The sequence below is a fragment of the Armigeres subalbatus genome, chromosome 3, assembly GCF_024139115.2.
Source record: "Armigeres subalbatus isolate Guangzhou_Male chromosome 3, GZ_Asu_2, whole genome shotgun sequence".
Taxonomy (NCBI): Eukaryota; Metazoa; Arthropoda; class Insecta; order Diptera; family Culicidae; genus Armigeres; species Armigeres subalbatus.
The window spans coordinates 252,427,093-252,443,760 of NC_085141.1; the positions used below are offsets into that span (position 1 = coordinate 252,427,093).

Here is a 16,668-nt window from a genome sequence, read left to right on the forward strand (position 1 = left end):
GAGTAGAAGCCGGAAATCGATGTTTGACGCCACTTTGAAATTCAAGATGGCCGACTTCCGGTTTGATAAAAGCACCGGAAACCCATGCAATATGGGTATTGCCGGAATGAGCTCGACGAGTAGAAGCCGAAAATCAATGTTTGGCGCCATTTTGGATTTGAAGATGGCCGAATTTGAGTTCGACTGGAAACCCCTGGAATATGGGTATTAACGGAATGAGCTCGACGAGTAGAAGCCAGAAATCTATTTGCCGCCATTTTTGAAATCAAGATGGCCGTTTTCCGGTTCGATAACACGACTGGAAACCCTTTCAATACCAATGGCCAGAAACTATTATAAGAATTCCTTCGGCATTTCTTCCAAAAAAAATTCCTCCGGAAGTTCCTCCGGGTATTCTTCCGGAAATTCCTCCGGAAGTTCCTCCGGGAATTCCTCCGGAAGTTCCTCTGGGAGTTCCTCCGGAAGTTCCTCTGGGAATTCCTCCGGAAGTTCCTCCGGGAATTTCTCCGGAAGTTCCTCCGGGAATTCCTCCGGAAGCTCCTCCAGGAATTCCTCCGGAAGTTCCTCCGGGAATTCCTCCGGGAATTCCTCCGGAAGTTCCTCCGGAAGTTCCTCCGGGAATTCCTCCGGAAGTTCCTCCGGGAATTCCTCCGGAAGTTCGTCCAGCAATCCCTTCGAAAGTTCCACCACAAATTCCTTCACCAGTTCCACCAGAAATTCCTCCGAAAGTTCCACCAGAAATTCCTCCAAAAGTTCCTTCAGGAAATCATCCAGAAATATTTCTTGAAATTTCTTCATAAATTCTTCCAAGAACTCCCCTGGAAATTCATCTTGAAATTTTATCCGGGAATTCCTCCTGAAATTCTACCGAGAGTTCCTCCAGAATTTCCTCCAAGTGTTGCTCCGAGTGTTCCTCAGAGAAATCTAGCTTAACTTTTCAAAAGGACCTAAGTAACATTTGTTTTAATGAAATAATTTGAATATTGCAATTCACAGACCAATATGAAAGCTTTTGATTGCAGTACTCAAATTAATTAATTTGAAAAATGTTGTTTAGGTCCTTTTGAAAAGTTAAGCGAGAAATTCCTCCAGATGTTTCTCGAAGAAATTTCTTCGGAAGTTGCTGGAAGGAATTCCTCCTGAAGTTCTACAAAGGAATTCCTCTGGAAGTTCCTTCAGGAACTCCTCCAGAAGTTCCTTAGAGGAATTCCCCTGGAAGTTCCTCAAAAGCATTCCGCCGGAAGTTCCTCAAAGGAATTCCTCCGGAAGATCCTCAAAGGAATTCTTCCGGCATGTGGTCCCGTAGCGTAGTTGGCTATACGTTCGCCTTATAAGCGAATGAACATGGGCTAGATTCCCATCCCCTTCACCAAACCCTCGTCAGTCACCGGCAGCGCAGTCCCAACGGTGGCGTTTGAGGTAACGTCTCACGGACACGTCTGCCAGACAACAACTGATAAAATTGATCACAAGGACTCACGATGATATCGGCAACGACAAGAATATCGAACTACGGGAATCCATACATTCTGTACAGCAGAATACTACAGTAGATCACGGTTCAGTAGCGCTTAAGAACACGGAGTGCCTACTAAATAAATATATGAATAAAAAATCCTCCAGCAGTTCCTCAAAGGAATTTCTCCGGCGTTTTTTTTTCTGAGATTCCTCCGAGAATTCAATTTCCTCAAAGATTTTTTCCGAAAGCGCCACAGGAGATTTATCCGAAGTACCTCCAGGAAATCTTCTGGAAGGTTCTCCAGACACTCTTCAAGAATTCCTCCCAGAAATTCCTCCGATGATTCCTGCTGAAATTCCTCCTTACTACAAACAACTAGAAATTAAAAAAAGCGCCTAGAATGCAAGCTTCTAATAAAAATAAAATTTTACTTAATTATGCTTGTCGACGGGACAAGCGTGCGTGGGCGGACTCGCTTGCCGACGAAGGGGAGAGAGAGCCACAGCAACCAGAGGCATTCTATTTTATTTTATTTATCTTCATCTTCAGTGTTAACTGTACAGACTGGTTTAAAACTTATATGCTAACTTAAAATTTGCCTTAATCTAGTTTTGAATATCGTTCTGCTACAATTAAAATCGAACCAATCAATGTCGTTGAGGAGGTTGAAGCAACGTTCCAGCGGGTGGTTTTGCCCAAACATTGTGGAGTGTCGGACAGACTGGAAGAGCTGACGTTGGCGGGAGCGACGGGCTGGGACATGAAAGTTAACTTGCTGCAAGAGCTCAGGGCAGTCCACGTGGTTGTTTATAATGTCAAATGCAAAACCCCTCTGCAAATCTCTCCACGTCGTTGTCGAAGGGTTTCGAGTCGAATCAGTTGGCATCGCTCTTCGTAGTGCGGTAACCTGAAAGGATTATCCCACGGCAATCGCCTGAGGGCAAAACGAACAAAACTGCGTTGGACCCTTTCGATTCGCGTCATCTGGATTTCGTGATAGGGTGCCCACACCTGCACAGCATATTCGAGTATGCTTCGCACGAGGCAGCAATACAGGCTTTTCAGGGTGTAAACGTCATCAAAATCAGCAGCGTTCCGGCGCATGAAGCCTAGTACGGCGAAAGCCTTGGAAATAGTCGTTGCAATATGCTCATTAAAATTCAGCTTGCGGTCAAACGTAACTCCCAGATCTTTTATGGAGCTCACACTTTTCAGTTCGTTTCCGCATGCCGAGTAACGAAAGTTTATCTGCGTTCTGCATTTGGTAAAACTTATTGAATTGCATTTCGACGCATTTATCTCCATACCATTTAAACAACACCAGTTGGCTATAACATCTAGATCTTGTTGCAGCGCAACACAATCGGTCAATGATCGAATAATTCGAAATATTTTCAAATCGTCGGCGTACATGAGGCGATGAGATCGAAGTTTACAGCATAAGTCGTTCACGAAGATGATGAAAATCAGCGGCCCTAGGTGACTGCCTTGTGGCACTCCGGATGGCGTAGGATATGTATTGGATGAGGCAGAGCCTAATTTAACGAAGGATGACCTACCAATCAGGTAAGAACGCAGCCAAGTGACAATCCAGTCAGGAAATCCCAAACGTTCTAATTTCTTTAAAGTTAATCCATGAGGAACTTTATCGAAAGCCTTCGAAAAGTCGATGTAAATACTGTCAACTTGACATCTCTTCTCCAGGTTAGAATTCAGCATGCTAGTGTAGGTCATCAGGTATTTCGCCTCCTCTACGATATCTCACAACGCTTAAGCGGGGCGAAGATGAATGCAACGATGCCTGTAAAAGACGCGAATGGTCAGTTATTGGTCGACCCTTTTTCAAGTGCCAACCAGGCCACCAGCATGATTTGTCCAGGATGCGACGTGTAACGCGCGTCAACACCGGAGCGCCCTCACTGCTAGAGATTCAAATATCTGCCATGACATCTGCTCATCTTCTGCATCGTTTATTTCGTAATATAGGACACCTCAACCTTCCCGGTCGACTGGTTGCAAAGTATCTTAGTGAAGGTGCCCAAAAAGGATGACCTGACTGTGTACTCGTTAGTTATCAGACATGATGTTGATGTGTACCGTCTTAAAAGTTCTATGCAAAGTTATCCTAGCCCGGATTCAGGAAAAGATCGATGCGACTTTCAGGCGGCAGCAGACCGGGTTCCTTGCCGGAAGATCCTGTGTGGACCTTATTGTCACGCTCCGTATCATTCTGGAGCAGGTCAACGAATTCCAAGAGTCCCTTTACTTGGTATTCTTGAGAATATGTGGGGACCTTGAGACGCAAGGGGGTTCCTGAGAAAATTATCGGCCTCATCGAGGCATAGTACGAGGTCTTCTTGTGCAGAGTACTGCACAATGGGGTCGTGTTTGGCCCTATTCGGGTCGTAGCTGGTGTGAGACAAGGGTGTATTCCATCACCGTTACTGTTCCTTATTGTAATCGACGTTAATCTGGTAGGTGCCAAACCTATGGCAGCCTTTAACCATGGAGAATCTAAACGACATCGAATAGGCTGAAGACGTGAACATCTCGCTCAACGGTGCGCTGATATGCAGAGTAAGCTCAACGACTCGTCTTCCGCAGGTTTAGTCATCAACGTCAACAAAACCAAATCGTAGGACGTAAACACGGCAACCTCTTCCAGTTTTACAGTAGTTGGACAATCAGTGGAGAATGTTGAAAAGTTCGAATATTTTGGAAGCCATGTGGCGTCAGACGGCGGTACCAAGATCAACATAGGCACACGGATCAAGAAAGCAAGGGTTGCCTTTGCGAGTTTAAGTAATATCTGGAAGAACAGGCAGATATAACGCATCAAAATCCGAATTTTCAACTCTAACGTGAAATCTGTACTGTTATACGGTTGTTCATCAACAGATGCCTACGGTACATAATTTGTGCCTGGTGGCCTCACAACTGGATCTCAAACAATGGACTCCATTGTCCGATAGTAAGGCCGAGGCCGATAGTAATGGAAACTCAGGATCAGGAAGTGGGGCTGGATCAGCCACACTTCACGAAGGAGCGGAAACGAAATATGCAAACTAGCATTAGACTGGAACGCAGCGGGACATCGCAGCAGAGGCAAACCCAGAGGCTCATGACGGCTCATAGAAGAAGTCGGCCCTAATCTAACCTGGCTACAGGTAAAAGCGATAGCTGGTCGTCGCTCAGGATGGAGATCTTTCAAGTCGGTTCTTTGCTCCACCGGAGGCGTACAGGATTCATAAGTAAGTAATTAAATAATCTTCATGCTGCTAGATAAAACTGAACTTAACAGTAAAAATCCTCTTCAAAATTGTACAACACCCTTCAACCTACTTCTTTAACAGTTCTCCAATATCCATCGATATGGTAGAAAATATTCGGTGGCGTGGTAAATTCACATACAGCGGCACGCCGACGCGGAAATCACATGTCTAACTGGAAATTTCAAAATAACGCCAAACACCAATTTCCGGCTTTCGCTCATCGAGCCCGTTCCGGCAATACCCAGTTTCTAAGTTTTTGTCAATCAAATAGACTGATAAACTTTTCACTTATCAATAAATTTCTAAGTCTTTTTCAATGAAAAATTTTTCGATGGTTTTTTTACACGGATTTTCAAATTAACGCGGTTTTTTACACGTTTTTTTTACGAGGTACGTATCCCCCTCGTAAAAAAAAACCTGGGTGTACGTCTAAGTTTGGAAGATGATATTGGCATTTCCATATCATTGTAAATCGTTTAACTTCACGTAGAAGTAATACACTCAATTTCATTAATTAGTGACTCAGAAGATAATTACCGAGAAATTCATACGATTTTCCTTACCAAATGTAGAAGATTTGACCGTCGTCGCCAACTACGATTTTCGGACCGACGCACCCCTATGGAACAATTGTGATTCAAATATTTGCTCAGAAACACTGCGCCAGCCGTTATTTCACTTACCACTTGATTATGGAGCTATCTACATATCTTCACAGTTTTCTGTATAATAGATATCCATGATGGTGTCGTTTTAATACGTATTTTTCTTGATGTGATGTAGTTTAATTTCTTTGAAGGAACAAGCACATTTATTGACTACGGAAAAACGAGTGAAAGGTTCCACTTCCTATCATTTTTTCTCTTTGTGCTACGCCCAGCTGATCAGAGCGTTTTGATGTTGCTGAGCTGGTGGGCTACGGCGGTGCACAGCGAATGCATTTTTAACCTCCGAAAGCTAACTTCATGGTGAGTTGAGGTTGATACGCGACAGCCGATGCAGCAGCAAACGGTAAATTAACACTCACTCAGCGGATGATGATGGATTTGTGGTTTATTAGTGCTCACGCAAACAGGCTGCTAAAAATGCAACTTTAGGAGAAATGAAATTGACCGAACGAAAGTGATCACCGACAGGCGAGAAATCTCGCCGATCGATGATGGAACGAAGCATACAGCCGGAGCGGAGCCGCGGAGTCTGGCAGCAATTAAGTGTTATATTAAAAATATTTGCTTTCGCGGAGGATTTATACATCGTAATGCCACATAAATAGCATCTGTGCCGGCGCTAACAGGTTGCACTATGAAGTGATCAACATCCAATCTATTAGTTGTGTATAACTGACGATGGATGTCCAGTCGTTGATGCACGCAATGAAAAACTTTCCCGAATTCGTGAACTAGGAAAATAATACCGCAATTTAGATCACGTTTTCGGAAATCGTGAAATAAATTACAATGTATTTTTGATATTTTAACTAGTTTACGAATTCGAGAATGGTGTTCTGTCATCTGTGTATGTTTTTATCTAACTGAAGATCAGATGTGTGACACCCACGCATTTATTATCGTCATATCATCGTATAATACATATTTCGAAAGGCATTACTTATCTTACAATCTACTAATTGGAAATTTGCAATCATATGTTATACAACAAACCATAAGCCTCTGCTAATAGCTTCCCTTTTTGGTGGGTAGCGACCTCTCGGACCATGTTATTCCTATGAAAATATTTAGCTATGACATAGCTAATGGATTGAAAATAATTCTTGAACTGGCTTTAAGAAAAGGAAATACTATTTGAGGGGGTGTAAGTGACAAAAACTTAGTTTTGAGAAAAATTCAATTTCTTTTCGTTCCATACAAATCGTATGGGAGTTCAAAAAAATAATGTTTTTGCCTTTCTCGTATACTAAGTATACGGTAAAGGCTATATGATCGCTCCAAAAACAAACTTTTTATAGAAGGCCCGGAGACCCATAGTGTTATATACCAATCGACTCAGTTCGACGAATCGAGGTGATGTCTGTGTGTGTGTGTGTGTGTGTGTGTATGTGTGTGTGTATGTGTGTGTGTGTGTGTGCGCAAAACTACTCAACAAAATGTCACTCATTTTTCGGGCACTTATCCTCAACCGATTTGCTCGCAACAAGTTGGATCGAGAGTTATGGCCAAAATACAAATTCATTTGAAAAAATCGCGTAAAAAATGTCACTCATTTTTCGGACACTTATCCTCAACCGATTTGCTCGCAACAAGTTGCATTCGACGCAGAATCCTGTCCCATTGATTCCTATTTGAAATTGGCCAGATCGGACTATGGGATCGAAAGTTATGGCCAAAATACAAAATCATACGAAAAAATCGCGTAAAAGATGTCACTCATTTTTCGGGCACTTATCCTCAACCGATTTGCTCGCAACAAGTTGCATTCGACGCAGAATCCTGTCCCATTGTTTCCTATTTGAAATAGGCCAGATCGGACTATGGGGTCGAAAGTTGTGGCCAAAATACAAAATCCTACGAAAAAATCGCGTAAAAAATGTCACTCATTTTTCAGGCACTTATCCTCAACCGATTTGCTCGCAACAAGTTGCATTCGACGCAGAATCCTGTCCCATTGTTTCCTATTTGAAATTGGCCAGATCGGACTATGGGATCGAAAGTTATGGCCAAAATACAAAATCATACGAAAAAATCGCGTAAAAAATGTCACTCATTTTTCAGGCACTTATCCTCAACCGATTTGCTCGCAACAAGTTGCATTCGACGCAGAATCCTGTCCCATTAATTCCTATTTGAAATTGGCCAGATCGGACTATGGGATCGAAAGTTATGGCCAAAATACAAAATCATACGAACAAATCGCGTAAAAAATGTCACTCATTTTTCGGGCACTTATCCTCAACTGATTTGCTCGCAACAAGTTGCATTCGACGCAGAATCTTGTCCCATTATTTCCTATTTGAAATTGGCCAGATCGGACTATGGGATCGAGAGTTATGGCCAAAATACAAATTCATACAAAAATATTGCGTAAGAAATGTCACTCATTTTTCAGGCACTTATTCTCAACCGATTTGCTCGCAACAAATTGCATTCGACGCAAAATCCTTTCCCATTGTTTCCTATTGAAAATTGGACAGGTCGGACTATGGGATCTGAAGTAATGACCAAAATACCTTTTTTCATAAAAATCACAAAAAATGTCACCTATTTTTCGGCCACCTAACCTTAATCGATTCACACGCAACAAGTTGCATTCGACGCAGAATCCTGTCCCATTGTTTCCTATTGAAAATTGGCTAGATCGGACTATGGCAGTGGTGCTCAGCACTTTGGGCGTTTTTCCCTTAATTTACTTCTCACACCATAAAAATGAGCTTAACCCATACAAATTAGCACTTGGTCGAAAGCTTTCAAATATATCTATCTGCTGAGGGTAATAAAACGGATGTTGGTGTTAAATTCACTCCGTACGAAACGATCAAAGCAAAACAACGCGGGCCGCAGGGTAATTTTACTTTGATCAAGTCGTACGGAATGATTTTACCACCAATATTCGTTTTAATATCCTCTGCTGATAGATATATTTGAAAGCTTTCGTCCAAGTACTAACTTGTAAGATGAAAGCTCATTTTTATTGTGTGATAAGCAAATTAAGGCAAAAAACACACAAAATGCTGAGCACCACTGGACTATGGGATCGGAAGTTATGGCCGAAACACCATTTTAGCCTTTTATACGAAAAGGCTGTATGTTCGCTCCAAACACCAAACTTTTACAGAAGGCCTGAGACCCATAGTGTTATATACCAATCGATTCAGCTCGACGAACTGAGATGATGTCTCTGTCTCTCCCACTTCATACGGGAGTTTGGCAGAAAGACGGTCATGAGATTTATATCATAACAAATATTGCCCTCCGCTCGCGTGATGGGAATGACATTTTCGTTTTCGTAGTCTGTGTAGTCGGAGTTTGTGTAGTCGGAGCTTCAGTTCAACTAACATCCAAAAGTGATATCCTTAAAATATATGACTGGGTGAAATAAAACAGGGTTATGTACGTCAAAAAGATTGGAAAAGGAAACAAAAATGTCGAAATTCTTATTAGCATATTGTAGATCAAGCTGAAAACCGAACCGAGGTCCCGCGAAATCGCATTTTCTCGCATTTCCGGATGTTGCAACTGCATCGCGAGTAGTGCGCAACTGTGCCATAGTCGGGCACCACTCGCGATGCAGTTGCGACATCCGGAAATGGGACAAAATATGATTTTCGGTTTTCAACTTTGCCAAAAATAATCTGGTTTTCATAGAACGGACAAAGAAATTTGTCTTTTTTACTCCTAGCCACTAGCTCATCTTTTTTCAAGCACACGCATTTTACGAAGGTCGAGAAAGGCACCATCACCGCTAGGTGGATTAATCTGGGTTTTTTTATGGAAAAATCGCTAAAAAAATGTCCTCATTTTTCAGGTACTTTTCCTCAACCGATTTGCTCGCATTAAATTGCATTCGACGCAGAATGTCTCATTGATTCTCATTGAAAATTGCCAGATCGGACTATGGGCTTAGAAGGTATGGAAAAATTACTATTTATTGTGAAAAAGAGTTCAAAAAAGTCTAGCTCACTTTTTTAGCACTTAGACTTCATCTATTATCTTTTGCATCAGATTGCATTCGACGCAGAATCTTGTCCCATTATTTCCTATAGAAACTTGGCCAGATCGTACAATTGGGTCAAAAGTTATGGCGAAAATACTAATTTTAAAACTACAAAATAAAATGCCATTTTTTGCTCTTATGCTCATCCGATTTGTTTGCAACAAATTGCGTTTGGCAAGATTTTTTTTTATGCATATAAACAAATATAAAAAATAAGACCAATCCACATATTGGTGTTATTTTAGATTTTCCCAAACCTTTTGAACGAACGAGAAAGGCACCATCACCGCTAGGTGGATTAATCTGGGTTTTTTATGAATTTTCACATTTTTTACAAATAACGTACAAACTATATCAACATATTGCCGTAAAGCTCTGAAACCATAGCATTTTTTACTATAGTCAAACAAAATTGATGAAAATGTCACTTTTACCCCTCTACTTCTAACCACCTCATTTAAAATCATTATAAACTTTTATGCAGTTGTGAAATGACATCCTTGATATTAAAAATTGATTTATAAGGTGTAATATTTAATTCAATTCATTACTGCAATTCCCTTTTAATGATCGTTTTGTTTTTAATTTCAAATCACCAGAATGCCAACGATGCAGCCCGGGAAGACACATCGCAGCAGAGCGGGTTAGCCACAGTCGAATCCGAGTATGACACAGCGTCCGACTCTCCATCGGATGGCGAGGAATATGATGATCAGGAAGAAGAGGACAGCGAGAGCGGAGAAGAAGATGAGTTGGTCACCGATGGCGACGAGGATGAAGACGCTGACGACGGTTCAGATGACGACGTCATCGAAGTGCTGGATAACGAACGGCAGAGCGGCGACGGTCAGGAGCAGGAGACGGACAGCAAGCGTAAGGTAGATGACGATGAAGATCGGAGCAATCCGCAGTATATTCCCAAGAAAGGAACCTTCTACGAGCACGATGACCGAACGTTGGAGGACGAGGAAGATAGTAAGGCTGGTGATGAGAGCTTAAACAGCGAGGACCCAGCCGGGCCCGGCAGTGAAAGGAAGGGCGACAAAAATGCGGTGTCCAAAGCAACGAAAAAATGGCAAGTGTCAGCTGATCGATGGACACACGATCGGTTCGATGAGAGCGAGCAGGCTCCAAAATCAAGAGCAGAACTGGTTTCAGCCTACGGGTACGACATCCGCAGTGAAGACGGTCCCCCGCGGGCCCGCAGGAGGAGACGTTATGCGTGAGTTTGATTTTTGTTCTGAATAAAGGAGATTTTTTTTATAGAAATATATTTTCTTTTTCAGTCGAGGTCCTAATCGATACACCAGGAATTGGGAGGATGAAGACGCATACTCCAAATCCAATGTGGTTGATCATATCCGTCAACGGAAAGTCCCACGGCCAGAAGAGTTTCCTGAGTTGGGAACTAACAACGGTAAAACCCGACAGAACACAAGACGATCTAGCAAACAATCGCGATCATCCGGTGGTGGTGATCGAGGTGATGATCTCATTGGAAGACAGCGAACGGAAAGAAGAACCAGCGAACGCAGTCGTGGTAGCAATGGCAATCGAAGCATGGGTGATCGTGATCGCGATCGGGGAGCTGAAAGAGATCGCAATGACAGATATGAGCAGCCCAGATCAGAACGTGATAGGATCGATAGAGATCGCGAGCGTAATTGGGATAGAGAACGCGATTACGATCAGCATGCTCCCGATAACTATCGGGACAGCAGGACCGATGGTGGACGATATAGTTCCGAAAGGATGGTCAACAATAATAGCTATCACAACAAGGAGAATAAGATTAATAATCGTGGTAATAAGGAGAAGGACCGCAGAGGTAGCGATTACAAGGTGATAACATCGCTTCAGTTTAAAAATCAAACACGAAACAAGACCATGGATGGAGGTGGTATGCCAATTACTGGTGGCAGTGGAGCAGTAAACCAAGTTGTGCACAGTAATAGCGCGGGCGCACTGTCTGGTAGCAGTAACAGCAACAAGATGAATAATGCAATGGACCGTGTCCAAGCTGTGCCGGAACGCATGTTGGATCAACGTGCTGTACAACATCACTATCCAAACCAACCACCCCAAATGATTCAACAATCACAGCAGCATCAACCACAGCAAGTTATCACACACCAGCAACAGCAATTACCCCCTCAACAATCACAAGTTCAACAGGCACAGCCCCAAGCCCAACCGCCATCAATACAGCACCATCAACAGTCACCTTATGTCAACGATGATCATTACGATTCATACAGCGACTCAAAAATGCCGAAAGATGCAAAGTTTCCTTACAATCCGCCGGCGAATGCCACTATCCAATCTGTCGAAATTGGCCAAACTGACATTGCTAAATATCCTACACCAGCGGGACAGAGGCCCAGCAAAGATCGCCAACCCGTACTAGCCGCTGCAACGGGGGTGGCAATGAATACACGATCTCAAATATCCCCACGACAAATAGTATCTACACAATCCGGACTAACAGCGATTACCGCAACTCAGCAGTTAACACATCAACAACAACAGCAAATACAGCAACAGTCGCAACAGCAACAATATCAACTTCAACAACAAGCACAATTCCAACAGTTGCATTCGTTGACTACGCAGGCAGGTCCACCGACGGCGACTCAAGCTCCGCAAACTCAGGTTCCGCCCCCGCAGCTCCAGCAACAAGCACCATCCCCGTTGACACAACCATCTGCAGCTCAAATGCACAACGTTCATTTGGGTGCATCTGTTGGGCAACAACAGTTGATTGCTAACGATAACAATTCTCGATCGTCAAAACGATATTCCAGCAACAGGCAGCGAACTGCAATGGACAATCCAAATGTTGTCGTGGTGCAGTCGCCTCTTCACGAACAGCAGCAACAACAATTGCTTCAACAGCAGCAGCAACAACAGTTACTACTCCAACAAGAGCTTCAACATCAACAACAACAAAAACTCACGGCTCAGGCTCCTAAGCAGAACTATCAAATGAACCAGCCATCTCTGCCGCTTAATCTGCAAACAGATTACCTGGTTCAAAACACAACTCAACCAGCTGCTGTCAGTAAACCGCAAACAACAGGTCAATATCAACATCCATCCGCGTACTATTCAGCTCCCACCCCTACCGGTAGTGAATTTGTCGCAGGAACTCCTACTCAACCAGTCCCAGTGCAACAACAACCGACAGTCCCGGTAGTTCCCCAACAACCGAACCCCCTACTTTCCGCTTCACAATACCAACAATACACGACGCCCAGTTCGGGTAGCCATCAGTACATACAGGCTCCACCGCCGGCCGCCTACATCCCTCAGACAACAACCACACCACAACCCGCCCCTCAAACAGCCCCCGCCGCTCCACCACCTCAGATCTTGAACTACGTTCCCTCAATTCCTCCTGCAGCGCCGACCCAATACCCCGCAGCACCCTACGCCGGCTATCAGAACTTCAACACCGTGGTTCCCCAACCGGTAACACCAGCCGTCCCTCTTACGCCCGCGCAACCGGCTGCCGCTGCCGTCTATCCCAGTGGAATCACGTACTATGCCCCGCAGTCCCAAACGCAAACTCCCCGGCCACTGCCATCGCAGCGACGTCCAACTAGTGCAATCCCAATCCTGGCCCCACCGGAACGAAAGTCCAAAAACAATCGCATCGGTGCGGATAGCACCACCGGAGCGAACGCCAACATCAACGAAGGTGAGGAATCCAGTGTTTCGGCCGCCGGTGGCAGTGGGACGACATCCAATACGACAGGCGCTGCCAGTGACATCGATCACATCCTGGACAACATGTTCGTCCAGCGGCCTGTGTTCCAACCACCCATCCGGAAAAGCCCCTCACCTGCCCCCACAGCGACTGGTGGTGCCAGTGCGGGCGGCAGCGCTGTGTCTTCGATGAGTGGCAGCGTATCGGATGTGACTTCCGAGGCACTGAAAGCCGCCGAACTGGATTCGTTGGACAAAATTGGGGAATCGGTGAAGGTGAGTAGTCGCAGAACTTTGTTTACATTTGTTTATGAAACAACTGTGTTAAGACTTTTCTTTTTAAGACCCATGAATTGGTTTTATGTCAACGGTAGTTGACTAACCGTTGACATCATCAAAAACCACAAAGATATTTAAACACTTCTAACAACATATAAAATTCCCCTCATTTACAGAAACTCACAATACAGGAGGAAAAGCTCCCACTAGTCGATGCGAGTGGACCGGAAAAGCTGGAAATCGTACCCACAGTAGCCGCTGTGGATCCGACAACCGGTTGACGCTACTAGTCGTGCGGCATAGATGTTGTGGACCCGTACTAAGCGGTTTGCGCCAAACAACCGAGCTAATAATCCGTTAATACCCGCACCCAGCAGCAGCCGTCGTCGGCTGTACCTTTGTGCGTTCGCATGGAACCGCTTTTGTAATGTGTATGTGCGGAACATTATTCAACTGTCAGCATCTTTATATTGTATCGGCTTCATACGACTTCGACCGATTGTTGTTACCCTGATATGTATGTGTTGAAGATCAATGATCCTCCAATAGCTGCTACTTTGTTTATTGGTGATCCCCTCGGGGTGATACGTTAATCTACATCCCATACTCTCTAGCTTTGCACGACACAAACCGTAGATTTATGTTATGGCTTAATATGCAAGATTTTGATAAACATTCGCTCTGGTTAGCTTTTTAGAAATTCTTTAGCGGAAAAGTTCTATTCCCTAAGTTATACAACTATTTCGCTCATATTACACCTCTGAGAATGCATTTGCATAATTATTTGGATTGAATCTCCGAACCGAATTATATATTTTTGAACAAGCTTGCAGAGACACTTTGTGAAATTTAGACGTTGTGAATTGAAAATATTATCCTCTATCCTGCTATTTAATAGACATCTAGGAATGTTGAAAAAAATATGAAACGTCAACCATCTCTCGCGATATTATGCGACTAGGAACGATGAACCAGTGAAGATTGATTTTGCTTGATCACACATAGAGCATACAGGTTTTGTTTATTGGTTTTTCCTTTTTCTTCCCCAACTCGGGATATAAATATGAGAATGCGTAATATATATGGACATAATGCGTTGATGGAACACTAATTAGACAGTAGACTTTGGCAGATTAAGGATCGAAACGTAAAGTTGAATTATAGAGCACATATACACACCAACTTCCCCTTTTCACCTTCAATGGATAGATATTGGAATTTGAGATAAAAAAAACATTCGAGAAAGCGATTGTGCAACTAAAAACTATTGATAGGACTATGATTGTAATGGAAAGAAAAATTTATGAATTGTATTTATAATTTACAATAAGTTGGAATTCTATAGATACTAAAGAGGAAAAAAGCTAGGATAGGATGACAATTGAATTGCGACCGCTATGTTCCTCAGTCGATTGCTTGACGAGTGGTGACAGTGCTTCGAATTTTGTTTGGCAAAATCCAAAAATATATGTAAAAAACAGAAGACAGAGCAGCCTTAGGCTGAAAGTGTCGATAATAAAGCATAAAAAAATGTGTAAAAAAATAATATTTTCGTTCATTTCTTCCATTATTAATAAAAGGATGTTGCATTACTATCAGAAAAAGTTTTTACAAAGGAATTAATTGAATTTTACAGTGAATTGGGAAAGTTGGTTAATAATGTCTTCTAATCGAGTGTTTTAAATAAGCAACCTTGAGAATCATGCATACATCATTTGCAGTTTAGCATAAATTCATTTCAATCAAGGTTAAAAAAAACTTTGAATTTTTATTTATAAATTTGAGATTTAATTACCCAGTAACGCCAATTGTCATTTTCACCCAATCAGCAACCGTACGATTTTGACAGAAAATCGGTACGATTTACTGACTAATTGGCACATCCTATCCTAGGGTAGAACGTACGAGCTCTCTGTTTGGTATTTTCCACAACTAACCTATACAGTATATACCCGATTTTATCACCCCTGGTGAATTTTGGGTAAAACAGAATTATGTGAAAAATTGAAAAAAATTTCATTTTTTTAATTCATTCTAATTGAATCATTTTATGCCTTGAAAGGCAAATGGAACAGTACCGTTATTTCTTTCGAAATTTTACACAGAATTTCGCAGGTACTCAGAAGTCGTTCGTAATAAACTAGGCGGTGAAAGTTATTTCGAAAATCAATGTTATTTTGGTATTTTACGAAATAGAAAGAATGAATAAATTTTTGGGGTGACAAAATCGGTCGAAAACGCAAAAATCGGACGTGATAAATCGGTCGAAAACGTGATAAAATCGGTATGACAAAATCGGGAGTGACAAAATCAGGTCAACTCGATAATAGAGGTTGGATGAGAAAAGATGCTCTAAGATAGTTTTCCTAATTTTTTATAGGGGAAATAATAATAGATTCCATGCAGAACATTTCAAATATACTAATATTGAATGGGAACGTTCAAAGTTTCAATAAAATCCAGATTTATTTTTCTAGACATTAATTCTAGAAATCAAAAAGTAAAATTGAATAAATTAGAATCAGATGTTTTGATTGCCTAAAATGTGAATCTTTTTAGAAAACTGAATCATTATTTTGTCGGAAACGAAGATTGTCTTCAGGTTAAATCTTTGTTCAAATTAGTTAATTAATAATTTAAGTATAAAGGTAAAACTCTTATTCTGATTTTTTCAGTTAAATTAAACCAGGAAAATTTGACAAAAATACGGAAAAGTGGAAAGAAACCGGGAATTTGAAAATCGAGGTTTCGTGGCCACCTGCTAATAGATATATAATCTTTCAATAACGTTGCCAGTTAAGATGATAAACCGACAGGGATGTACCTTGGTGGAATAAAGATTAGAAAACTCAGAATAGTTAATCGAGTAAAAACGTACTTTACAGTGGGATGAATACAGGAAATCACTCACTGTATCAATGAAACTAAGAAGGCTAAACGAAAAAACTGGAGGCACACATGTAGAACATGAGAGTACCTGTGGTTGCTAGACTTCAAAAGAGTTTTATCTAGAACATTAAAATGGTCTGGGTACTTTAAAAAGAAAAAGATGGATGTTTATCCAATACAGCAGGAACACTAATTTTGATGTGAAACACTTTCCCAGGCTCTTCTACTTGATGAAAAGGACACCTTGGATTCACATACTGGATCATTAAAGACCAGTATAATGAATCAAAGAACACAATGATGTTTTGGTAACATCTGGAACAATAGACAGAGATAATACGCGACATCTTGCAGGTCGTTTTTCACTCAACCAAGGTGGAATGGGAATAAACT

General features: G+C 42.1%; 1 protein-coding gene across 2 annotated transcripts in view; it reads left to right on the forward strand.

The window, feature by feature from the left end:
* The window catches only part of LOC134223586 (uncharacterized), a 41,418-nt gene extending 26,660 nt beyond the window's left edge, over positions 1-14,758 (forward strand). Inside the window, exons 2-5 of one of the 2 annotated variants that reach the window (XM_062702769.1) lie at positions 9,999-10,621; positions 10,686-12,478; positions 12,803-13,383; positions 13,563-14,758. In XM_062702769.1, coding sequence (XP_062558753.1) covers positions 9,999-10,621; positions 10,686-12,478; positions 12,803-13,383; positions 13,563-13,667 — 3,102 coding nt within the window. In that variant the 3' untranslated portion in view covers positions 13,668-14,758. Of the gene's footprint in view, positions 1-9,998; positions 10,622-10,685; positions 13,384-13,562 lie in introns of both variants that reach the window. The other variant, XM_062702768.1, reaches the window with a different exon arrangement.
* The last annotated feature ends 1,910 nt before the right edge of the window (positions 14,759-16,668 follow it).